Source organism: Leptodactylus fuscus, chromosome 5 (genome assembly GCF_031893055.1).
Source record: "Leptodactylus fuscus isolate aLepFus1 chromosome 5, aLepFus1.hap2, whole genome shotgun sequence".
In the NCBI taxonomy this organism is placed as follows: Eukaryota; Metazoa; Chordata; class Amphibia; order Anura; family Leptodactylidae; genus Leptodactylus; species Leptodactylus fuscus.
This window is the reverse complement of record NC_134269.1, coordinates 29,380,928-29,408,338: the sequence shown is the minus strand read 5'-3', so window position 1 is coordinate 29,408,338 and position 27,411 is coordinate 29,380,928. Positions and strand designations below refer to the sequence as shown.

At 42.9% G+C, this 27,411-nt stretch overlaps 1 protein-coding gene across 2 annotated transcripts in view; it reads left to right on the top strand.

Moving 5' to 3' along the window:
* The window catches only part of BIN3 (bridging integrator 3), a 40,473-nt gene extending 14,574 nt beyond the window's left edge, over positions 1–25,899 (top strand). The window contains exons 2-9 of one of the 2 annotated variants that reach the window (XM_075272701.1): positions 12,902–12,947; positions 16,365–16,405; positions 16,495–16,556; positions 16,643–16,779; positions 19,371–19,411; positions 19,622–19,763; positions 21,723–21,857; positions 22,207–25,899. In XM_075272701.1, the coding sequence (XP_075128802.1) occupies positions 12,902–12,947; positions 16,365–16,405; positions 16,495–16,556; positions 16,643–16,779; positions 19,371–19,411; positions 19,622–19,763; positions 21,723–21,857; positions 22,207–22,353 (751 nt within the window). In that variant the 3' untranslated portion in view covers positions 22,354–25,899. Of the gene's footprint in view, positions 1–12,881; positions 12,948–16,364; positions 16,406–16,494; positions 16,557–16,642; positions 16,780–19,370; positions 19,412–19,621; positions 19,764–21,722; positions 21,858–22,206 lie in introns of those variants that run through there. The other variant, XM_075272700.1, reaches the window with a different exon arrangement.
* Positions 25,900–27,411: the final 1,512 nt, after the last annotated feature.

The following is a 27,411-nucleotide window of genomic DNA, read 5'->3' as shown; positions in this document are numbered from 1 at the left end:
GCACTCAAATCACCTTTCTTCCCCATACTGATACTCGGTTTGAACTGCAGGAGATTGTCTTGACCATGTCTACATGCCTAAATGCACTGAGTTGCCGCCATGTGATTGGCTGATTAGAAATTAAGTGTTAACGAGCAGTTGGACAGGTGTACATAATAAAGTGGCCGGTGAGTGTATATAGGCCTCTTACTTTTTTGCTTAGCATTGGGCCTCTGAGTTTGCAGGTAAGACATGTAGGATCTGAGTGAGGAGGGGGTCTCTTGGCCTGAGGGCTGACACTCTGCTGCTTAGCTGGTAGTCTTGCAATTGTACCTCTAATAATCTTGCACCTTGCTGTCACCGGACATGTCACATTAATGAAATGTTCCTCAGCCCTTGCAGTAAGATATTGCATTTCTTCATACATTAGTACATATCCCACCAGCTGCTATATTCTCATCTGCTCAGTGATCACATTGCACAAATCCACCATGCCAAAACTTTCCATGGAGAAGCCACACGGGTCCATTTATATAGTACACTGTTATTTGGGCATACCCCGGATTCAGAAAGACTGGCATCAGGCGGTCCTCTTCTATCCCTGTGTCGCTGAGCTTATGACCGGCCTACAAGTCGGACTGACATTCGTGTCATATCCGTCATGTACCCCCGTGATCGGGCTACAGATCTCCTATCGCTGCTAGCCATTTAACCCTCTAGCGCCCATTTTCTTGTGTAGTCACGGTATTCCTGCCCTGTGCTAATGCATGTAGTAGTGGGAGAGCAAGAAAGGGGTTAACGGAGCCTTCGTCTTGAGATGTTAAAAAGCAGTAATATATCTGTATATTTTCCCTGCAGTGGATTGTGCTTTCCACGAGTCCATCTGGAGATCTGTACTGTAAACAAGCTGTGAGTCAGGCCTTCTAAATATACCGATGCATAGCCAGCCTCCGAAAAGCGCTCCAGCCACTGCTGCCATCCCATTGGCTGACGGGGAGATGGTTGCCATGTGCATATCTAGTGGCTTTTTTTTCATAATTATTTTTTCTTTTTAATTATCCTCTGCTGCCAAAGAACCACCGGTGCCAGATCTCTGGCACATCCCGATTGTGGGGAAGAAAAGTTAGGAGAGGGAAAATGAGGACCAAACTTGTGAGAGATGGCATGGATGGAGCGCGAGGGAGCTAGCGGTATATAGGGATAACGTACCCGGTGTATAATGATGAGGACTATCTCTATATACTGATAACGTACCCGGTGTATAATGATGAGGACTATCTCTATATACACTGATAATGTACAGGGTGTATAATGATGAGGACTATCTCTATATACACTGATAATGTACATGGTGTATAATGATGAGGACTATCTCTATATATACTGATAATGTACATGGTGTATAATGATGAGGACTATCTCTATATACTGATAACGTACCCGGTGTATAATGATGAGGACTATCTCTATATACACTGATAATGTACATGGTGTATAATGATGAGGACTATCTCTATATACTGATAATGTACATGGTGTATAATGATGAGCACTATCTCTATATACACTGATAATGTACATGGTGTATAATGATGACTATCTCTATATACACTGATAATGTACATGGTGTATAATGATGAGGACTATATTATATACTGATAATGTACAGGGTATATAATGATGAGGACTATCTCTATATACACTGATAATGTACATGGTGTATAATGATGAGGACTATCTCTATATATACTGATAATGTACATGGTGTATAATGATGAGGACTATCTCTATATATACTGATAATGTACAGGGTGTATAATGATGAGGACTATCTCTATATATACTGATAATGTACAGGGTGTATAATGATGAGGACAATCTCTATATATACTGATAATGTACAGGGTGTATAATGATGAGGACTATCTCTATATATACTGATACTATACATGGTGTATAGTGATGAGGACTATCTCTATATATACTGATGAGGACTATCTCTATATATACTGATAATGTACATGGTGTATAATGATGAGGACTATCTCTATATACTGATAATGTACATGGTGTATAATGATGAGGACTATATTATATACTGATAATGTACAGGGTATATAATGATGAGGACTATCTCTATATATACTGATAATGTACATGGTATATAATGATGAGGACTATCTCTATATATACTGATAATGTACATGGTGTATAATGATGAGGACTATCTCTATATATACTGATAATGTACATGGTGTATAATGATGAGGACTATCTCTATATATACTGATAATGTACACTGTGTATAATGATGAGGACTATCTCTATATATACTGATAATGTACACTGTGTATAATGATGAGGACTATCTCTATATATACTGATAATGTACACTGTGTATAATGATGACTATCTCTATATATACTGATAATGTACCCGGTGTATAATGATGAGGACTATCTATATATATATATATATATATATATATATATATATATATATACACTGATAATGTACATGGTGTATAATGATGAGGACTATCTCTATATATACTGATAATGTACATGGTGTATAATGATGAGGACTATCTCTATATATACTGATAATGTACATGGTATATAATGATGAGGACTATCTCTATATATACTGATAATGTACCCGGTGTATAATGATGAGGACTATCTCTATATATACTGATAATGTACATGGTGTATAATGATGAGGACTATCTCTATATATACTGATAATGTACCCGGTGTATAATGATGAGGACTATCTCTATATATACTGATAATGTACATGGTGTATAATGATGATGACTATCTCTATATATACTGATAATGTACATGGTGTATAATGATGAGGACTATCTCTATATATATATATATATATATATATATATATATACTGATAATGTACATGTTGTATAATGATGAGGACTATCTCTATACTGATAATGTACAGGGTGTATAATGATGAGGACTATCTCTATATACACTGATGATATACCCGGTGTATGATGATGAGGACTATCTCTATATATACTGATAATGTACATAGTGTATAATGATGAGGACTATCTCTATATATACTGATACTATACATGTTGTATAATGATGAGGACTATCTCTATATATACTGATAATGTACATAGTGTATAATGATGAGGACTATCTCTATATATACTGATACTATACATGTTGTATAATGATGAGGACTATCTCTATACTGATAATGTACATGGTGTATAATGATGAGGACTATCTCTATATACACTGATGATATACCCGGTGTATGATGATGAGGACTATCTCTATATATACTGATAATGTACATAGTGTATAATGATGAGGACTATCTCTATATACACTGATGATATACCCGGTGTATAATGATGAGGACTATCTCTATATACACTGACAGTGTGCAGTCTCTCTGTCCTGTAGCCGCTATATACTGATGCTCGGTCTCGCTATACGCTGCTGCCAGTCCTCCCTATGACACAGTATATAGCTGGTGTGTGTCGGGCTGGCTGAGGGATAGAAGTAGTCATTAGTGGTTAGACCTCAGTCTGTTCCTGACACCCGCACTTCTTCCTGTTCTCCTCCTCAATCTTTCGTTCCCCTTCCTGTCTGCTATAACTATACGCTTGTTATCCACGGTGAGCTGATCTGATGTTTATAGAAAATCTATTTCCAGGTGGCGGTGACATGTATAATAAGTCAGGGGCTATACATGTCCTGTATAATGGAGCGACAGCACACAAGATGTTATAATACCATTGCTGTCCCATAAAGTGTCAGTCTGCCGCCGGTATTGTAGCCTGTTTCTGGCCGCCATTTTCCTTGTAGACCTCGCATGGTTATCCCACATGGGCAGTGTTCTTACTTGGCACCCTTCCTCGGTTTTGTAGAGTTTGGGGTTTTTTTTTCGGCAGTGACACAAAGCAGTGGAGGTCTACCGTTGCCACCTGATACATGTATGGACGGATGCTAGACAACAAGTTACAGCTGATATCTTATTATAATAATGTACTGACTTCAGGCATGATCCGGGCTGCTTTAACCATAGGACAAATGGTGGACTTGCACTAGGCCTTGCGAAAGTCTCTGGGCCTGCATCTGCCATGAGGCCTCAGCCGGCAGACTGCCGAGTCCTGGAGAGGGGTGACGCGCCATATTTGTTGGGCGAGGTCTGTTATTATAGTCTGGTAGCGACAACGTAACCTGCAGGACCACTGTTCTGAGCCTCAATCGCAGGTCTCAGCGGTCTCTGACGTCATTCATGAGATCTCTGAGGCCAGAAGACTGGCACCCGAGCCCAGGGGAGGTGAGTTGCATCTAGTTGGATCAGCTCCTCTGGGCCTCTGCTTATTATACTATTGGGTCTGGAGAGATCCCACCCTTAGCGGACATTGGGGGTGTGGAGAGATGTAACTGTATGTTCGATGGATGGGTTGTCAAGATAGCTGCCAATATAGTGCATAGGTTCCATTAGCTAGAAAGGAACCATGCACCATACTCCATTGGCATTGGGTTGTGAGTGTAGCAGGCCGACCACCCAGTGTATGGTTCTGTGCCCCTATGACTATAGTGTTAGATCAACTGGACTATGATACGAATTCCTACAGCCTCTTTACTACTTACCAAGCACAGCGCCATACATCGTATGATGGCTCTACTTGGTATTGCAGCCCCATTCATTTGAATGTGACTGAGCTGCAGCATGGCCATATGCCCAATGGACACAAAGTCACTGACCTGAGGCGAGGAACTGGATAACCCCTTTAGGGCTTCAATTGGAGTACAAGTACCTAATATTATATTGTCACAGCGAGCAGTGAGTCAGTGCACACCTATGCAGAACACGTGTGAACGTGCACACAGATGCGTGTCATTTGCGAGTCTGAACTCAGCAGTGTTTTCCTGGCTTCTGGCAGAGGAGGAGTTAATGGCACGATGCTCTCCTAAATGGCGTTCCTGACATTTCGGCAGTGCGGGAGTCTGAGGATCCAGGGACAATCCTCTGTGCAGAGAAGTGACATTTTATTTAGCGTTCCCCATGAGTGACGTGGTCTGTGTCCTCCTGTGCTGTAACAATAAACAGGAAGGAGTCCAGGCCGCAGCCAGTGATTACCTGCCCATAATTGTATGACTTGTGGGCACAGACGGAAGGAGGGGGAGACTAGGCCAAGAATAAGTAATCGGAAGTCCTTGGCCTGCCCGGAGCTTATTCTACTACATAGAGGTCTTAACCCAGCGAGAAGACTCTGGTGCTGTAGAGCGATACATCCATTCATGTATGACATACGTGCCAGGGGAGGCAGAAGGCTGCCCTGATATCTTGGAGTTTATTGCTCCACCACGACTACATGTTGCCTCTGCTACCTTAAAGAAACATCCGACATATCTTAGCCAGGTATAGGAGCCGGATCCAAAAGTCAGTAGCCAACAACACCCTGTAGATCTGGGTCTGCAAATGTCCTGGTCCTGCCCTTCACTACCGGGTTATTAATCGATGACCTAGGTCATCCATTGACAATCAGTGGAGGTCAGGCACCCGGGGACCCTCACAGAAGAGGCAGCAGTGATCCCTGCACATTGCTTCGGCTTCACAGGCCTTGTGATGTTACGTTTGCAGGTCACGTGGCCTGATCACAGCTCAGTCCCAGTCATTCCAAGTATATAAATGTACTGAAGAGGCCGCAGCACTGAACTGATCGCCGGGGTCATGGGAGTCAAATCCTTGTCTATAATCAAAGATAGGTCATCAATTATTAAGGCTGGAAAAGACTTTGAATTTCATCATGCCGATTCTTTGCTTTTGATGGAGATCAGCAGCCACCAGGGGTGTCGGGGCAGGCAGTTATATCTGTCTCCAATACAAAACACCTGCACCCTCGAACAAGCAGAGAGTGCATGTACTGCAATGAGGAGATTGGGAGTAGACAAACATTACATCCTGGGGAAAGCAGAGCATAAGTAAGGTCGGGCACTGATGGTGATCGCAGTTGGTGTTGCGTTATCCTCAAGATATTGGGGATCTTGCTTTGTACATGGGGTCAGTCTTGCTAAAAGTGGAAAGGACTTACCTGAAAGAGGTTTCTGGGACTGTAATATTGATGGCTGCGGCCTCGTTATTCCTTACCAAGCACAGCGCTGTACTTTGTGTAGTGGCTGTGCTTGGTATTGCAGCACAGCCGCGTTCATTTAAATCGGACTGATATGCAGCATGGCCACGTGACCAGTAGATATGACGTCACTGGCCTGGGAGAGGTGGTGGAGCTCAATATCATCGTCCTGAAATGCCCCTTTAATCCGCTGCTGCAAAGATGGATGCACATTGTTATCTAGTACGCTCTCGCTTTTACCTCTTTCCTCCATTCTCCACCAAACGTTACTCTTGGCACTACCAGTGGACTCATCAGGAAGTCTCTAGAAATACCTCAAAACCATACCCGGCCTATAGAGGGAATTCCTCTCCACTACTCCAGGGTGGGCGCTCTGCTTAAGGCCAAATTCACACTTGGTGACCTTTTTGCATGGACAAGCTCTGTTCACAAAGATCATGGAAATCTCCGTTACACGATGACACCGCCCTTGTGCTGTTCACTACTTCTTATTGATGGGATAGCGCCTCATCATTGGAGGTCTCTGATGCCGCGGTGCGTTGTGTGTACACGGCTCTACTCATCTTCTCATTCACCCATGGTGCTGGTGTACGTTGCGCTGGCTCTTGTCTTCCTGTGGGTGTATCGGGATCACTATATCAGCTTATCACTGTGTGACCTACTTAATATATATAGTGAGTAATAAAATATTTCTGTACAATCTGAGGGTGGCATCTCATCAGTTTCTGCTTCATATTATCTGAAGCCCTGGCATCTGTGCCCAAATACAGAAACAGAGGACCCGAGAAATGGAGAAGTGACCAGATGTTGGAGAACATAGGACACTGGCTTCTGGCTGGGCAGCCATGATGGAACACGCTAGGATGTTGTCTTACCGCCACTCCCCTTCCCGATCCGTAGCATTGGATGTCCCTGTGACTCCCATAGGGTTTCTATGGAGGATACCAGGATACCTACTCTAAATTCTTCCATACTATGGGCTGGTGGTTGGGCTCAGATTGGCTGGACCCCACCAGTGCCCTATCCAATTGCTTCTTACTGTGGTCCTTGGCTTGGTCTAGACTTCTATGGGATGCAGACCTATCAACGACTACATAAATCCAATATGGCGGATCAAGCTTTCAGTAGATATCTTGTTTGCTTTGGCGTCCGTCCTGCTGTTTTGTAGATGCTGAAGATCGGCAGTAAATAGTCTGTCTTGTGTATGGGCAATTTTATACAGACCAGGTATTGATGTCAATCAAGCCCATGTAGTGCTTCAGTTCACCTGTGGTGGCGCTGCAGGAGATAGAATGCTTGTTTAAAAGTTCCTTAAATGCTTATTGTTGGAGTCCTTGTGTGTGTGTATATGGGGGGAGGCAGCTTGTGATTCTCTATTTCTGGGAGGGGGCAGCCATTGTGAGATGGCGCTGGTGCAGGTAGGGCTGTAATGACCACTACCACTACACACGTGACTGTCTGAGTGTGCAGTTTTGACTAGATGTCCGGTCCTGTAGATGTCTCACATGGAGGAATGTCATCTGTCCAGTTGTTCTGGACATTGTCCTCGCGCTATGCGTGTGATTCAGAAGGAGGACGTCTGAGGTACACGTGAACTCACATACTTGTCCAGGGAACCGTTTTAGTTTATAACCGATCTGCAGGTATTCCATGATCTGCTGAAGGATAACAAGTCATCATAGTGGCCGCCATGTAGTATGAGGAGGTACGAAGTCTGTTCTTATGGCATCAGGCACCAGTGTTCATTTTGCCTATATGTTGACATCATATGTATGACTTTCCTCTGCTGTGATGTCACATTATACACATTGACCTTTTTTGTGTGTCTTATTTCTGTGTGCTATGATATAATGTGTATTATCTCTGTACTGTGACATCACTGTGTGTATTATCTCTGTACTGTGACATCACTGTGTGTATTATCTCTGTACTGTGACATCACTGTGTGTATTATCCTGTACTGTGACATCACTGTGTGTATTATCTCTGTACTGTGACATCACTGTGTGTATTATCTCTGTACTGTGACATCGCTGTGTGTATTATCTCTGTACTGTGACATCACTGTGTGTATTATCCTGTACTGTGACATCACTGTGTGTATTATCTCTGTACTGTGACATCACTGTGTGTATTATCCCTGTACTGTGACATCACTGTGTGTATTATCCCTGTACTGTGACATCACTGTGTGTATTATCCCTGTACTGTGACATCACTGTGTGTATTATACTTGTACTGTGACATCACTGTGTGTATTATCCCTGTACTGTGACATCACTGTGTGTATTATTCCTGTACTGTGACATCACTGTGTGTATTATCCCTGTACTGTGACATCACTGTGTGTATTATCTCTGTACTGTGACATCACTGTGTGTATTATCCCTGTACTGTGACATCACTGTGTGTATTATCTCTGTACTGTGACATCACTGTGTGTATTATCTCTGTACTGTGACATCACTGTGTGTATTATCCCTGTACTGTGACATCACTGTGTATTATCTCTGTACTGTGACATCACTGTGTGTATTATCCCTGTACTGTGACATCACTGTGTGTATTATCCCTGTACTGTGACATCACTGTGTGTATTATCCCTGTACTGTGACATCACTGTGTGTATTATTCCTGTACTGTGACATCACTGTGTGTATTATCTCTGTACTGTGACATCACTGTGTGTATTATCCCTGTACTGTGACATCACTGTGTGTATTATCTCTGTACTGTGACATCACTGTGTGTATTATCCCTGTACTGTGACAGCACTGTATTATACTTGTACTGTGACATCACTGTGTGTATTATCCCTGTACTGTGACATCACTGTGTGTATTATTCCTGTACTGTGACATCACTGTGTGTATTATCCCTGTACTGTGACATCACTGTGTGTATTATCTCTGTACTGTGACATCACTGTGTGTATTATCCCTGTACTGTGACATCACTGTGTGTATTATCTCTGTACTGTGACATCACTGTGTGTATTATCCCTGTACTGTGACATCACTGTGTGTATTATCTCTGTACTGTGACATCACTGTGTGTATTATCTCTGTACTGTGACATCACTATACTATAAGGGTATTGTCCATGAGGAGTGTATGTATAAGGGCCAGTTCCCATACCTGTAATACTTCTATATATTGGGGTCCCCTCCCTCTCTGTACATATATTACTCTGTATCTTGTCTATGAAGGATGTGCCATGAAGGATGTGTCAGTCGGATTGGAGCCTTTAACCTACTTTCTTCTTTAGTTTGAGGCCTCAATAGAAATCACTATAGTAGACAATATGGATCTTATATTAGCACCCTCTCCTTTTCTCTACCCTATTAGGGCCTATAGATGTCCTAGAGGGGTTTCGCTCTTCTAAGCCCCTTTATAAGGCGGGGAGTACATCCTATTTGCCCATGCATTTGACAGCCTGTACTACTAGCTTTCTCCAGTAGTGGCCGCTGTGGGGAGATGAGCAGACAATGGCGACTTCTCCAGAGCCTTCCCCATGTCTGATCGTGGTCCTCAGTTTACTTCTATGACGATTTGTCATCCGTTCCGAAGAAATGTCACGTGACCACGGCAGCCAATTGTGCTCATGTGTTAGAGTGTCTTTCAGGCTATTCTCTTGTACATGGAATTTTTTTTTTTTGTTCGGCTCTTGCAGCAGTATAGCAGTATTTCCGGACCATCTGTCCCCAGATTAAAGCACTTTTCCTTTATATTATTGTTACCCATGTGTGCAGAATATGTTGCTTGGCATAGACATGAGTGCATCTCTCCTGTGCCATATTTCCCGACTTCTAAACTAGCACATAGAAATCTTGTTTATGGAAATCAGTTCAGTTACATTACATGGCACAGGCGCATATAGTAATACATAGCTTACGCGCCCCTTTAAAGGGCTTCAGTGGTCCTGGGGGTGTTTTTTATTGTACTGATGACTTATCCTCTGGGTGGGTGATCATTATGAGGCCAGTGGGTGCCTGATGTCTGGACCCTGCACTCATCCAGTGGTCCAGGCAGATGTTCGGTGCCAAATCTATACAGTGTACAGAGCCAGACGCAGAAGGTTCAACACACTGTGTAGTGGCCATAGCAAAGTCCTTCCCCTTTACTGCCATTCACGTGACCTAAGGGTTGGTAATCCTATCAAAAACGCCCACAGGAGCAGAAATCCAGAGAAATCCTCAGATTATGGGATTAAAAAGTGTCTAATCCTATGGGGTCCAATGGATGGGATCTCCAGTGATCATGAAATTGGGATTCCCTGCATTAAAGGGGACTACGATTCTAATGACCTCCCAATATTAGATCAGCAAGTCCGACATTGGAGACTCGTCGAGAGCTTTTGACGTTTGGGTGAACCAACGTCTACTTTTGGGTGTCATGGCCATGTGCCGCTCAGCCCTAATCAAATGCATGGGGCTGAGCTGTAATACCAAGTACAGCCACTATGCAGTCTATGGTGATGTGCCTCCCCTTCAGTCATCTGATCTGTGATGCTCCCCGGGGGTCAGACCCCCATTGATCACATATTGATGACCTATCCTAAGGATGAGTGATTGGTATCAGTCCCAGAAATCTGCCTTACATGGAGTCACAGCTACTACTCCATTGACTTCTATGGAACTAGAGAAGGGTTGACTACATTGCTGTTCTGGGCGTGTACTTTTAGTGGTTCGCCCCCTGTACGGAAAATGCCATTTTTGACCTTCAAGACAAGACCAAATTTTTGGAATTTTTATCTCTCCATTTTTCAATAGACTGGCCCCATATTATACAGTAACTCCTCTCCGTCTTGATCATGGCATTTAGAGGGTTAATCGATGGGACTGAAGAGTTCTTGTTGTATTACAGCTGGCCTCGTGTCGGCACCGAGGCAGTGACCATATACTATATACTATGTCATCAAGGTCTGGGGTTGTCTCATGAAGATAACCTTCTTCCAGATGCCATGTTAGGACACAAGGACGTCTTAGACAGAAGCCCCCACGTAACGTAAGACCGCCCCAGCATCCGGGCAGTAGTTGGTTAGTCATTTGATGAGAAATGTTCTTCTATTCATTGTAGTTTTTGGATTTTTTTATGTTGTCAGTAAGCCGAACGTGATCTCTGGGAAACCCAATCTGTTCCACTGGTCGGTATACTGCAAACAGGAAAAGAGAAGCGCGGGTTAAATTTAGCTTATCTGTGCGGTAATACTTATCTTCCTCTTTTTACACCACTTGCTTTGCTTTTTATTTCCATTTTTACGCTTATTATAATATCCATGTAATGGAAATGGAAGTATTTATTATTACTTAATATGCAGGAAACTCGAGTATAGATATTATATGGGTATTTATAGTATAGAAATGATATGGGTGTACCTAGGTGTAATGTGTCCATATATAAATGTAATACATAGGATTGATATTATAGGAGGATTTCTAGGTGTAATGTATCTATGTGTAATCTATATAGTGAGAGACAGAGAGCTATATGATAGTAATATATACACACACATACTATATGATAGATAGATAGATAGATAGATAGATAGATAGATAGATAGGTATAGATATTATAGGAGAATTCTTAGGTGAAATGTGTCCATATCAGGGGCATAACTACCGTGGTAGCAGGGGTAGCGGCTGCCACAGGGCCAAGACATTAGGAGGCCCGGCGACAACTGCTACGACCCCAGCGTATAATGATCAGAGGCCTGAGAGAGGTGAGAGAACATAAAAAAACCAGTTACTTACCTCTCTGTGCTCCAGACAGGCTTCAGGCCTACTTCAGTGACGTCCCTGACATCACATGACCGGAGTCTGAATCCTTGTGCGTCGCGACGCAGGCCCCCGAGTCACATGACATCCCGGATGTCATTGAAGATGGATGCCATCTGCCAGAAGTGCTGCGGAGCCGTGGATAGGTAAGTAACAGTGGTTTTTATGTTTGTGTCCCCCCCTTGGGTCACATTATAATAATTGTTCATGGGTGTCCACAATGGAGCATAATACTGTGTGCAGGGGCCACTATGGGGGATAATACTGTGTGCAGGGGCCACTATGGGCTATTATACTGTGTGTGCAGGGGCCACTATGGGCATAATACTGTGTGCAGGGGCCACTATGGGCATAATACTGTGTGCAGGGGCCACTATGGGGGATAATACTGTGTGAAGGGGCCACTATGGGCTATTATACTGTGTGCTGGGGCCACTATGGGGCATAATACTGTGTGCAGGGCCACTATGGGGCATAATACTGTGTGCAGGGGCCACTATTGGGGGGATAATACTGTGTACAGGGGCCACTATGGGGCAATAATACTGTGTGCAGGGGCCACTATGGGGGATAATACTGTGTGCAGGGGCCACTATGGGGCATAATACTGTGTGCAGGGGCCACTATTGGGGGGATAATACTGTGTGCAGGAATGTGTGGAGGGGAGGTGGTCAAAAGTTTGCTACGGGGCCCACGACATTCCTAGTTATGGCCCTGGTCCATGCATATATGTAATATGTGTATTATAGATATCTTAGGAGTATTCCTAGGTGTAGGAATATAGAATATTTCTTTATTGTAACCAGGATATCTTCTCATACATGTAATGTCCCTGCCTGATAACCTGTCCACAATAAGGACATCATGGCCGGGTTTCTGACCATACCGTTCCTGGTCATATCCTCTGCTAACCGATAGCAGGAGGTCTGTCCTCTACTGTCCTGTATTCCTACATAATGTTTCTTGTCTGTTTTCCCTTCAGTATGTATAAAGGTTATGTCTTTTCTATCTTCTAGGAACCCCTTTAAAGCTGGGCCGAAAAAGCAGATCGTACCTAAAACAGTAAGTGAATGAGTGAAGACATATCATATAAGGCTTACATTACCATACACAAAGATTAAAGGGGTTCTCCTGGTTCTGGTTGTGTTGGTCCTTGCTTTCTGGTTTGGTTCCCACCATGGGTCATGTGATCAGTACCAGTATCTGGTTTCTGGTTGCTCTGCCTCTTCCGTGCTTCCTAGTATTACTTGTACTATGAGGGCTGGCAGATTACAACATTGTCCTAGTAAAGCCCCCATAACCATAAAGCCCCCCATTCTGAAATTTCCCCAATGTGGGACTATTAAAGGATTATCTTATCTTAACACAGGTAATACCTATTAACATGGGAGAGGAGGGAGGAGGCCGACACCACGGATGCCAGATCCTGGTTACAATAAGGCCATACACATGAGATACCTGTCTGTCAAATCATTCAGCCGTCAGCTATCCCTCCTCATAATACACCCTACATAAATATGACAAGTACACATTGAGCAGCAAACGCATCACGATCAACATATTGTCATGCAGTTCACAATGGCATAGCCGCTGGTAAGACAAACACACGTTTCCACACTAAATATACCTTATTACTATAATTCCCGGGATATACAATAATATACACTGACTTGGTATTGTTACAAGCTGTGCTCACATCTCCATCGGGATTTCTATTGCTTTGTTCCTTTTACATACTTCAGAAATCCTGATGTGAACAGATCCTTCGTAGATAGACCAGATTGTCTAAGTTACAGTTTAACATAAATAAATTAGTAATGCCTAGGTGTGTGTGTGTGTGTGTGTGTATATATATATATATATATATATATATATATATATATATATATATATGTAAATACATAAAGTATACTTCTTCCCACTAAATTGTTAGCCTACACAAATAGGGCTTGTATGGAAAAGCTAAGAGAATACTCAGCCAAAACAACTTACACCCATGTAAATGTAAATTCATCATCATTTGAAAACCAATAATACTATCAAAAAGTTTTTCATAAAATGAATGCCTCATTAACCACACTTGCACTAGGTTCACACGGGTGTTCAGGTTTTCATTCTTCGTGTCCACTTGGGGACCAGAAGAACAGAAACCCACTCCGCTTAAAAAGCGCTTACCCGCAGAACCCATAGATTACAATGGGTTCTGCCGGGTTTCTGCCTGAAAAGACGCGGAAAGTCCTGCTCGCAGGAGTCTTCTTCTCCACGTTTTTTCAAGCTGATTCAAGGAGGGAAGCCTCGAATGTAGAGCACCCTATATATACCCTGTATAGCAGAGTAACCTGTACAGTAGATATAGTGTGTGTATTTTGTCAGCCCCAGTGACGCTAGGTTCACACCAGCATCCAGTTTCCATCTTCTGCAGGCAGAAGATGAAAACCTGTCAGACCGGGTCCAGCCGTGAGCGTTTTATGCTCTACGCGGCGAAACGTTTTTTTTTTTTTTAAACTGGACACAAAGTACTGCATGTCTGACTTTGTGTCCGATTAAAAAAAAAAAAAAAAAAAACGGTTTCACCACGGAGAGCATAGAACGCTCACCGGCGCTCACGGTCGGACACTTTTTAAACCCATTTATTTGAATGGACCTGCAGGTTTCCATCTCCTGCTCAGTTTCGGGCAGGAAACGGAAACCTGAAAGCGGAGACCCCGGGCGCAGATGTGAACGAGCCCTTAGAGTGTTTTTTAATGTTTTATGTAAAAACTTTTTTTTTTCCTTTTTTATACTATTTGCAGTTTTTGATTAAAGGCGAATTTCTATATTTGTAAATTTTTGGGCCGTGTATTCTCGTGATAGGAGGATTTAGTCCCCCATAGGATGATACAGCGGTATATAACGTAAAAATGAAAAGGCTCATGGAGGCTAAAAAAAAAGTTCATTCCTAGAGACCAATATTAGGCTGGTCCTCACATTTCCCTTTCATTGACATTTAGTACATATGCACAGGAAAGGCTGTAAATGTGTGGTCACTTGGGCCCCCTTTACTTCCCGATGTCTATGGGGCTGACAGTGACTCTCTACTTGACTCTACCCCAGGCCCATAGGGTTGTATAGGGCAGCACCACACGTGCACCTCCATTAAAGCCGTTATCCAGGACTAGAAAACATGGCTGCTCTTTTTCAGAAAGCGCTCCACTTCTCAGGAAGTGACATCACATCCATTGGTCTCATCACGTGACCTCCTCTCTCCAATCCTTACCTATCTACATTACTGTGTTTCTCTTATGCTAATACATACGACCAAGTGTGCACACCGAGGTTCTCCTGAGGGAGTGTCCGATGGTCCGTTCTCTTCTGATGAACATAAAGCAGATCGTATCCTGCTCTGTGTCATTGGGACGGAATGGATCAGAAGCCCTTATAAAGGTGAGTGCATCATGGAAGGTCACTCCAAATGTCCTCAAAATCGGATGGCACACTGGGTCGTCTGCATGGGGTCTTAGGGGAACGCATAGAGAGGTAACTGCCCGTCTAAGTCCATGAGAGTGGCAAAAAACGTCTCTCCATTTACTCTCTGCATGGTTATGACTACCATCTTGCTTGGTGGAACCATTTAATACCATATTAAATCCCTTTAATATGGTATAAGTTCCACAAGATGGTGTCTGCAGAGGGCATCTTGTGTAAATACCATCCATGAAATGCTAATATAACGTCTTGGGGGCTTCTCAGACCTGTTTCCACGTAATAACATTGTGATGGTTATATATAGCCTGCCCATGATGAGCAGAGTCTGCTGGAGGCTTGCCCTTCTGCCAGGCAGAGTGGGTAGATGCTGCCGTCTGTATGTTTTAGGCTTTTTACTCCCCTTCTCCACAAAGCCTCCATTGTGTCTGCCTGTGTACCTTTGCACCCACATCATCTGCATAAATTCCAGCTTTTCTTACGCTGGAGAGTGGGCAGACACGGCGCTGACATCATGGACACGGAGATTTAAAGGCACTTCCCGTTCCCTCCAGCCACCACCAGGTTCTGCTTTCCACCACTGTCAGAGATCAGAGTCATGGAACATAGATATTTACTGATCGGACGGCTACGACACAAGCGGGATTGTGGAATAATCCATGTTATTGTGCTTCTGGCGGCAAGTCTAAATACATCTGCCAGGATGTAAGCTATACAGCAGAGCGCACGTCCTTGGTTCTGTCAATGGTGAAAAAAAAAATGGTGTCCCTGGAGGCATTTACATTGTATTCACATACTTGTCGTGGGACAGGAAAAGGGCGGGGCCTAGACTACTTTACTACGAGACAACTGAGGCCACACCCATTACATTAAAGGCAGCCCTGTATATTTTACCGAAAAACATTGGACGTGTCAACCGTATTTTCTGGTTCTGTAGAATGAACGTATTCATGTTTTATTCCACGTGTCCACAGTGAGGCGCTCATTCGTCTTTTTTTTTTTTTTTTTTCTTCCTAGGTTGAAAGGGACTTTGAGCGAGAATATGGCAAGCTCCAGCAGTGAGTCATCTACCTAAAACACCTCCTCTCCCCTCTGCCCAATTCATTCACACCTCTATGACCATATATCTTTCTTTCTTCATCCACAGGTTGGAAGACCAAACCAAAAAGTTACAAAAAGACATGAAGAAAAGTATCGAGGCAGATCTAGGTACTTAAGACTGTGCTATTGTCCTTCTCTCCAGTTTCTAGGTTATGGGCACTGTTCTACTCTTGTGTTTCTGTGTCTTCTTCCAGCCATGTCTAAGTCTGCGGTCAAGATCACCTCCGACCTTCTAGGGAATCCACTATGTGAACCAGACCCAGATTTTTTAGCCATGGTGACGGCACTGGACACGGCGATGAAACGTATGGACGCCTTCAACCAAGAAAAGGTACCCGGAGAGTAACGTACTGTAGATGTGACGTATGAGCGGCCATGGCCTCTGTTAAGAATGGGGTGTATTCTTTAACCAGGCCAATTTAGGACCTGGCACATTTTCAGGTTTTTTTGCGCACATGGCCCTTTAGATGGTTGTAAATTTCATTTATTTATTTTTTTAACGTTTGGATTATTCAAATAATTTTTGCGTCTATGTTTTTTGGTAATTCGTGGGGCATTTTATTTATTTTAGTTTTTATTTTTGCCAAATTTTTTTTTACTATTTTTTTGCTCTTTTTTTTTTTTTTTTTTTTTTTTTTTACTCATTAAAATAAGAAAAAAATCTGGGAAAATGTAAACAAATAAGGAGGAGAACTTATCCGTTTTTCACATTTTCATGTTTTGGTTCTTTTTGTGTTTTTTTTTATTTTTATATACTACTAAGTGCTACTAAAATAATAATATATATAATATATAATCCTATTAATATTATAAATGTGAAAGTTTGTGGGTTTGTGTGTTTGGATGTTTGGATGTTCGGATGTTTGTTCCTCAATCACGGAAAAACCGCTCCACCGATTTGGCTGAAATTTTCCACAAACATAGTTAATACACCCGATTAAACAATAGGCTACTTTTCGTCACAATAGTGCACATATGTTTGTGCCAGGACCCCCACAAAACCCAAACTCACATCACCATCTCTGCAATCTCACACACTTTGGACCATAGCAAGCCACAAAATTCATATTGCCCTCTGCAGCCTCGCCCCTAACACCACACAATCACATATACATATACTTTACCACTTTGCCCCTCACCTTAACGATACTCCAGGAGGCTCTCTTTAACGCTCCGGAGCAGCCATGTTTGCCGACCCCCACCGCTCTGACAATCCGCGACACCGCCCACCCATGTCAATACCCCTAGGCGGTCTAATAAATGCAAAAAAAAAAGTTTTAAAAAAGTAAAAAATATATAAAAAAATAAATAAAAAGGATTAAAAATTCAAATCACCCCCCTTTCCCTAGAACACATATAAAAGTAGTTAAAAACTGTGAAACACATACATGTTAGGTATCCCCACGTCCGAAATCGCCCGCTCTACAAAGCTATACAAATATTTTTCCTGTTTGGTAAACGCCGTAGCGGGAAAAATGGTCAAAAGTGCCAATCCGCCATTTTTTCACTGTTTTGATTCTGATAAAAATTTGAATAAAAAGTGATCAAAGCAATAACATTTCCCGAAAATGGTAGAACTACAAAGTACACCCAGTCCCGCAAAAAAAGATGCCCTATGCATCCCCGTACACGCACGTATAAAAAAGTTACGGCTGTCGGAATATGGCAACTTTTCAAAAAATAATTTTTTAACACAGTTTTGGATTTTTTTAAGGGGTCAAAATGTAAATAAAACCTTATAAATTTGGTATCCCCGGAATCGTAACGAAACACAGAATACAGGGGACCTGTCATTTTGGTTGCACAGTGAACGCCGTAAAACCAAAGCCCGTAAGAAAGTCGCAGAAATGCATTTTTTCTTCAAATCCACCCCATTCTGAATTTTTTCCCTGCTTCCCAGTACATTATATAGAATAAATAATGGTGGCATCATGATGAAAAATTTGTCCCTGGAAAAATTAAGACGTCATATGGCTCTGGGAGCGGAGAAATACAAAAGTTATGGGGTTTAGAAGGAAGGGAGTCAAAAACGAAAATCAAAAAATGCCATCGGCGGGAAAGGGTTAACTTCAAATACTTCTGTCCCAAAGTCACTATGTAAAGTTTCTCACAACACCGTATATATAGCAGCTCAAATACAAAGTAACTTCAACACAAAAGTCTCACGTATTCTCTGAATTACAGCAAAAACAAGATACAAAGTTACATTTCATATCCCATACCTTATACACAGTACGAAAACCTTACCCATGCCTGTATATACCCACTGCTACAATCACCGCAGACGAAGTCGCGGGTACCAGCTAGTAATGTATAATATATAATAAATATGATTTTTTTTTTTTTTTTTTTTATTGGATTTTCCTCATGTATATCCAAGAAAAATCTGATTTTTGGGGTCACAGTCTCCATTGTTCTTTCATGAACAAGTGCTCCACTAAGGGAGCTAACCTAACCCCTTGCATAGGTCGCAGGTACCTGCGTCTGGAATATCCAGGAGGGAAGAAATTTCAGGAAGTGACTTGTTGCAGTGATGACTTTTATTACAGAACCACATTGGAATTACCAGGCATTACGTCACTGTCATAACTGCATTTTATACAATGGGGGCAATGGACTAAATGCAACACCTGAAATCAGAGCTGGGCCCAATACGGCTCTCCATATACTGTTGACTTAAAGGGATGGTGCACATTAGGAGAATATGGATATTTCCTTACAGACGCATCACACACGTCCACGGGATATATCTGATATAGAAGCTTGGTTCCATTGAAGTGAAGTTTAGCTGCATTGCCATACTCGGCCTGTAGACAGTTAGGGCGCTGTTTTTGGAAGGAAGCAGTCATGTTCTTCTAATCCTACTTATTGATAACTGTGTATTTTAGGGATGTTTATTTTATCTCCTTTTCCTGTTTTCAGGTGAACCAAATTCAGAAAACTGTGATGGATCCTTTAAAGAGGTATACACACCAATGTGTACCACAAGCAGCTCTGCGAGTAGTTGTGATTGTTGTCGTCTTGTGTGTCTGCTGGTTGTATGAAAAGCAATGTGTTTCTATCGTTACATAGAAACACATTGTTATATATAGTATCATGGCACATGGGGCACTTCTTGGGTTAGATGTTCACGTAGTCATGTACATACTTTTCTTGGTATATGTTCCATGCAGGTATAGCAGTGTGTTCCCCTCACTAAACATGGCGGTGAAGCGCAGGGAGCAGGCGCTACAGGAATACAAGAGACTTCAGTTAAAGGTTGAGAAACATGAAGAAAAGGAGCGGACGGGGGCAGTGATTGCCAAGTTACACCAGGTCAGTGTGTGATGGTGCGGTCACCGCAGTAAGATCCAGTAGCCATCCCTAGCTTGCATACACTCATTGTACAGCCATAGAAGTCATTTTTGTCTAGTGCCACTGTCTTCTTGTATGACTTGTCATCTGAAACGCGTAGTTATAGTTTCAGTTCCTACCACTTCCTTCTCAAGTCTATTTCCAGCAGCCCCTTCATTCTTCACCAATATCCACTAGAGAGTATCGGCTGCATGTGACAGGAAGTAGTCAGTGGGCCCGGTATCGGGTAGGACACCAGGGGGCGGTGCACTACACGGTCTAGTCTTCTCTTACTTCAGGGCAGCCCTGGGGTACGTTGCACACATTCTATTACCCTTCCCTACAGTTCTCTGTATATGTGTGAGCACTGACAATAACACCCCTCATTATTTTACAAGCAGCTGCTTATTGGACAGATCATCACGTCTTAGTATCTAAGCCCAAAAATACTAACACTCATTGTGTGTGTGACTCATCATAAGGGGCTGACAGGTTCTAGCTGGGAGACACGGGCGGGTAATTTGTATGATACGTGGGGGCAGCAGTAGTGATATACGGGGTCTGCATCATATACAGTGCATTATTTACAGCTCAGTAATGGGATGTGGGATAGATAGTCGTGATGTGGAGCACCTTCAAGTACAAGCAGTCATCTATTAAAGGGAAACTAGATGAACCCCGCTCAGATTAAAAAAAGAAATAAAAAAATCACTGCCACAAATTTTTATATATATATATATATATATATATATATATATATATATATATATATATATATATACACTGTATATATAATATAATATGATTATATATAAAATTTAATTCACCAGACGAAAAGTCGGGCTCTCGGTGTGTTTATCTGGCAATTGCAGACAGATCTCAGTTGGACAAACCCCTGGTATAGATGTGACCCTAGCCTTGCCCTGTGACTGTGTATGGCTACACATAGTGAGCCGCAGCCAAAAAGTGCTGCTGAAATGACCACGGTGGAAACGCATTGTGGTTTTTTTTTTTTTTGTTTTTTTTCTGCAGCATTTTTCACTGAACATCCAAAGAGTTTTCCAGTACAGACTTTCTGCCCCTATTATACCTGCCAGCGTTTCCATAGGTGTATTTGATATGCCGGGATTTTCAAAACAGCAAGTGTTTTCCGCTGCTGCTTTTGTTTGTTTTTTTTGGTTTTTTTCCTGCAATGTGTGGATGGGATGAGCCAGAATCCTATTTGCAGGTAATGTAAAACGCATCGATTTCGCAGCATGGGGCCCTGGTCTTAAAGGGATTTTCCAAGCTAAGAATTTATTGAACCTATCCTTAGGATAGATCATCAATTAAAGTTGAGTAGAGGTCCAGCACCCGGGTCCTGGACCGATCAGCTGTTTGAATAGGCTTCAGTGTTCAGGTGAGTGTTGCGGCCTCTTCAGTACTTACTAAGCACAGTGCGGTACATTTTATAGGGACTGTGCTTGGTATCGCAGCTCTGCTCATTCACTTCAATAAGATTGAGCTGTGAGCAGGCCATGTGACTGACGAGACGCCACTTCAAACAACTGATCTGTAGGGGTCCCTGTGTCAGACCCCCACAACTCTTCATTTGATAACCTATCCTAAAGTAAGTCTTCAGTTAAAAAGTCCCAAAAAGCTTTGTGGTCAGGACTGATTCAGCAATCGTGGTGATCTACAACATGGTGCTATAACTTTTCATTGCAGAATGATTAAGAATGCGCGGAAAGGGAAGTATAGATGACACAGTGTTTAGGGAAAGTACTCTCTCAGGAAGGTCTGTTTCTTAGCCGATGTGTCGGCGCCACCTCACATCGCAACGTTCAGTCTGTCACTGCAGCCTTTCTACCTGTGAGATTCTGTCGGATGCACAACACTGCCACCTAGTGTCATGATGCTGAACTCCTTGTGTGTTTCACATGGTTATGTCTATCTCCTCAGGCCAGGGAAGAGTTGCGCCCCATTCGGGAGGATTTTGAGGTGAAGAACCGTCAGCTGTTGGATGAGATGCCGAAGTTTTACAACAGTCGTATAGATTTCTTCAAGCCTAGCTTCCAGTCATTGATCAGAGCTCAGGTAGAGGAGCAGATCTTTCTATATTTCTTTCATATATTAGTTTTCATTATAGATGTGTGATTCATCTTCACGCAGTATTACTTATGGCCCATAGACAATAGGTCAGTGGTGACTGAACTCTGCAGGATGGTGTTTGGACTCTGAAAGAAGGAACGCAGCGGTGTATCCGCCATGACCCAATTCTCATGATCATTGGGACTCCCATAGATCTGAAAGTTACTTGCTATTCTGTGAATAGAGAGTAACTTCATGTAACCCCCCACCTCCCTTAAAGTCTCCCTGGACAACACCTTTAAGATCTACTCCCATCTTCTTTGTAACCCTGCTAATGTCATGTCCTCTCCACTAGGTGGTGTACTACACGGAGATGTCCCGGGTCTTTGGAGAGTTGGCTCAGCAGGTGGATGAAGTGCAGCTGACAGACGCCGAGAGGGAGAGGGAAAACGAGGCAAAACTAGCCGAGCTCCGTGCCTTGTCCATTGTCGCCGATGACTGACCGTGAATAACACAGACTGACCAATGATGGGGTTATGAGGAACATCAGGTGATGTCCACACCACTAGGTCCATATGAGGCGTCCAGAACATAACCATGTCTGGTGGACACTAACCACTGATACAGGAAAGTAACACACTACTGCCCCCACATCTTCCTTCAATGGCTTCCCGCATGGACCTGCGAAATACTTGATAAGAGTCAATGAGGGGGAATCTGGCAGTATGCTTGTGGCTATGGGCTACTGGCTATAAAAGTGCCTTTTGTTTAAAAAAAGACAAACAAATTTTGGTATATTTTAATATTTTGATCTCTCAAAACTATCAGCCAGCTTTTCTTTTCTTTCTATGTTTTTTTCCTTTTGCTGCACATAATACATTAGATCCCTCCTGTCTGAGCAGCAAGTCTCATAGCATTGTGTAGGCTAGACATGTATATGTCCTGTGTACATCCATCTTTATTACCTGCTGCTCGCTTACAAGGCGCTCTTCTGGCCTCTGTTAGGTGAATGGAGATCTATGGATATGTGTAACACTTATAAGCTAAGTTTAGGCCGCAGTCTGCACAAATCTGCTTTAGTGACTACATTATATGTATATCTATCTGCAGTATAATACACTGCAATGTATTCTTTTGGGCTCATGTATTAAGACCTGCTTATTACCACATCTAAAACCAGGGCAAAAATCTCAGAGCTGTACTTTGTATTGTGGTGATGCTTGGTATTGCAGCTCAGCCCCATTCTCTTGAATGGGACTTAGCTGCAGATAAACATTATGTCACCCAAGCATCACCGCCTCTTTCAAAAGCTAAACCGTGGAGGTTTTAGTCCACCACTAATCTGATACGGATGGCCTATACATGGTGCACTTTTAAGACGTCATTCACACCGGCAATGTTATTTCCATTGTTCTGCTTCGTTGTAGCAGCAGAACAATGAAAGAAATTGAAGATTTTCTATCAATCACAGGTAGACACAAATGGTGGCCAACAAACCCCAATGATAGATAGATAGATAGATAGATAGATAGATAGATAGGCTCCCTCTAGTGGCCAGTCTTGGTCTCGCCTGGATATGGACTACCTTTATTGTAGTGCAGGCACATACTTAAGTGATCAAGTAAGTCTGTGTACCCGTTAGGATTAGCGCTGACGGTGAGGACGTCCTCGGCAAATCTCTGCCATTTTAGTCATATAAGGCTGTAGTCCATCCATTATTTCTGCTTCTTTATTAAACTGGATGTCTTAATGGAAATACTGGCAGAAACTAGTCTAAAATTAAAGGTGATCCTATCATTCAAGCTCATTTTTTTTTCTGCCTAACACATAGGAATAGCCTTAAGAAAGGCTATTCTTCTCCTACATTTGGATGTCTTCTCCGCGACACCGTTCGGTATATAATCCAGTTTTCGTCGGTATCCAAATGAGTTCTCTCGCAGCACTGGCGGCGTCCCCAATGCTGCGAGAGAACTCTCCAGTGCCGCCTCCATCTTCTTCAGGAACGGGTCTTCTTCCGGCGGTGGCTTGAAACTTCTAGGCCTCGGGCAGCCGACTGCATGCCTTACAATACTGTGTAAGCGGCCATTTTCTTGTGGCCGGCAGGCATGCGCAGTTGGCTTTGCCCTAGGCCTGAGGCCTAGAAGTTTGAAGCCTCTGCCGGAAGAAGGCGCGTGAAGAGGACGTTCTGAAGAAGATGGAGGCGGCACTGGAGAGTTCTCTCGTAGCATTGGGGACGCCCCAGTGCTGTTTGGGCTCTGGGGACTGCCCCCAGTGCTGTGAGAGAACTGATTTGCATACCGACAAAAACTGGATTATGTACCGAACGGTGGCGCGGAGAAGACCTCTAAATGTAGAAGAATAGACTTTCTTAAGGCTATTCCTACGTGTTAGGCAGAAAAAAATGAGTTTTAATGACAGGATCCCTTTAAGAGATCCATTACTAAATTATTAACCCCTGCTGCTCCACTACGCCACTGATCTGTACTGATGATGTGTTGAACTTGGAGGATCCTGGTCTTTGTCAGTGACTGTGGCTCCGAGCCCGTTGCTCACCTATGGGCCAGTCCAGCCCTGTGTGCTATACATCCATGTGACTTCAGTGGCGATAATAGCTGGTACGGCACTGAGGTCTGTTTATTAGGGGTGGTCCCTTCTTGGGCAATCCCTTTAATTCCTCATTTTAGATGTGGTAATATGCAAAACGGTTTCATTGAGAAGCCAATATGACTCCTGCAAGGGCTTTATATATAAAGACCTCTATCCATTATGTATTTTGTATGTTGCTGTCACTTTATGTGGGCGTCAGACAGAAGTCTACACTGAGATAAGGAAGATAAAAAGGTGAAACTTTTCGTTCTAAGAAACCCAGGCCATATTCCAAATCACCTGGTATACTCTGTGAGTGTACAGTATACGTATAGCTCATGACCCCTGTATGCTACCTCACTTTCGGCTCCATTTACCAAAGATATACAGTATATACGTAGTCATGTGTCACTCTCCGTCCATTAGCACCACTCAGTTACATAGGCGAAGACTATAAGATTATTCTGTGTCGCCCTCTAGTGGAAATAACACAATTGTTCAGGCATTATACGGTTTACCTTTAACCATCTGACCATAATATCCTCCTACAGTAAAAATAAAATGCTTTTTATATCTCCAGTTGTAGCAGAGCTTGGTGAATGACACAGTGAGCTCTGCTACATCGCTGTAAATTCTGTTACAGTGGCAGCCATATTGAATGTCACCCTGTCTTAATAAAGATGTTTGGGCCGTGTGCTATTTGCAATGAACTTCACACGGACCCACAGTAATGAATGTTGCATACTACGGTCCATGTGGGAAAAAATCGCAACGTGCACCGTTTTATTCTGCATTGCAGGGGACACTGACTTGGAGACCATTTCCTCTGAAGACATTCAGGCATGCAGAAGGATGTAAAATCATACCCTTAATAAGGGTTTGTCTGTGATTAGGACAAAAGGGCTGCAGGACAGCGCCGCTCCTGTCCATGGTCTGGTATTGCTGCCGAGACCCATGTAAGTGAGCTGCAGTACCCGGCACAGCCTATAGTCAAGAGTGGCGCTGTCTCCGGAAAATTCAAATTAGACCCTTTTTTCCTATCTCAAACAATCCCCTTACTATTACCAGCCGCCCGCTACCCATCTGTGATTTTGGTCAATCATTTTCAAAGGCACAGAGCTCAGAAGCTGCTAACAGGCCGGGTCTTCTGGGGCAGACACTATAAGGGAAGACGACTGAGTGTCATGGCCGAGCACACACTCCTTACACTGTGACCTGTCTTTATTTTACACTGAGCTCTGCGCCCATGATATGCACCCAGTACTCTCACCATATTTGAGCCTGCAGGTGCCTGACACCAGAGACTGTAGCATACCTGGAGCAGGACCTGCCTGTGAGGAGGGGGCTCAGAGCTTACTCACTATTGTCTGTCTACTTAGTCTATGTAATAACCTGTATACTGGAATCCTGTCTTTTAATACTGTAGGACCTGTGCTTCATAGGTCTCTATTTTAATAAAAATATCAAATATGTCCTACTTTTCTCTCCTTTTATGACCCAAGTTCAATCACCTGGCCATAGACTTACTAATGACAACCTGTTGAGCAGGCAAGAGGCCTTGCTAAGGGGGAGTGACTTAAAGGGATTGTCCAGCTTCCAAAAATGATCTGCAAATACATCCACAGTAGTGCTAAATCCTCAGTGTTCCCTTTGCTTGGCTTTATTTTACTTGCTGCTCCTTGAATCATTGTTATTTACATACAGTGAATCTGTGGACAAGCTACATTTCCCATTGTCCATCTGCTTGCTCTTACTCTTCACACTTATGGATGGTTACATAAATTCCCTCCTTACATGGCCCGTTTTGCGTCTCCCTTCTTCAGTCCATGAAGCCACTCTCCTCTGCCTATTTGACCAGGCAATAAATCACTCCCATGAGTGGCTTTAAGGAGTAAGGCGGTCTTGTGTTGCTGTGGCGTTTCATTTGCTAGCTGAACTGCTAACAGGGAGGGGTAGTGAACTTGCCAATGTTGTAGTTAATGGCCTCCAAAATAAATCAGATAAATGGTGCCAGATTTAAGTAGGATACATTTTAGGAAGTGTTTTGTACTTATTCATTCTGTTATTAGGCCCATAAGACCATGAATGAACTTTCCATACTTTGAAACCCGGCCATGATGTCCTTATTGTGGGCAATTTCTGAGCTTCAAACATATGATGTAAAATAGGGCCAAGGCAAAGGAAGTGTCAAAGTGAAGTTGAGGAAGGAAGTGCTGCAAATTTTTGTATTTTGCTTTTGAAACTCCACTGAAATCCATGGTTTCCCTTGGAGGATGTAATGGATTGTTCGAGTCGGGTGACACTTTTTGATATTAATAGGAAGTCAGAAGTGTCCTCAACAACAATACATTACAATGGTGGCATGTGGGTTCATGACTAAAGTGGATGGTTCCATCAGCAGAAGACTTATTGAGGTTCCACCCGAAGGATTTCAATGGGCACCACCTGAAGGGTCAGAATATGCTGTCTGAAGAATCTTGATTTCTTCTGTACCATGTAGATGATATCGTCTGGTCTAGGAATATACTATGGTGACTACAACTGAATTCTGGCCTAAGATAGGTGTATAGGTACACAAAAATATTCACAGCTCAATCCCATTAAAGTGAATGTCCTGAGCTGCAATACCAAACGCAGCCACTATACATTGTACAGCGCTCACACTAAAACTGCAGTCTCTTGAAATCGCTTATTGGCAGGGGTCCGTGTGTAGGACACCCCACCAGTCTTCAGTTCCCTATCCTAAGAATTGCTCATCAATTGATACTCCCATAGTCACATCTGGAAAGGGTTTTCTGGGCTTAGGACTCCACTTATAGGGTGTTTATCAATATTAGATTTTCCCAATTCAGATTTATTGCACTTAAAGGGGATGTCTAGCTTAGAAAACCACTCTCCAAGTATCCTACTAGGGATAAGTGCAGAGTCCCTTGTTCAGGACCCCATCTAAAGAACAGCTCTTGCTGCAGACCTA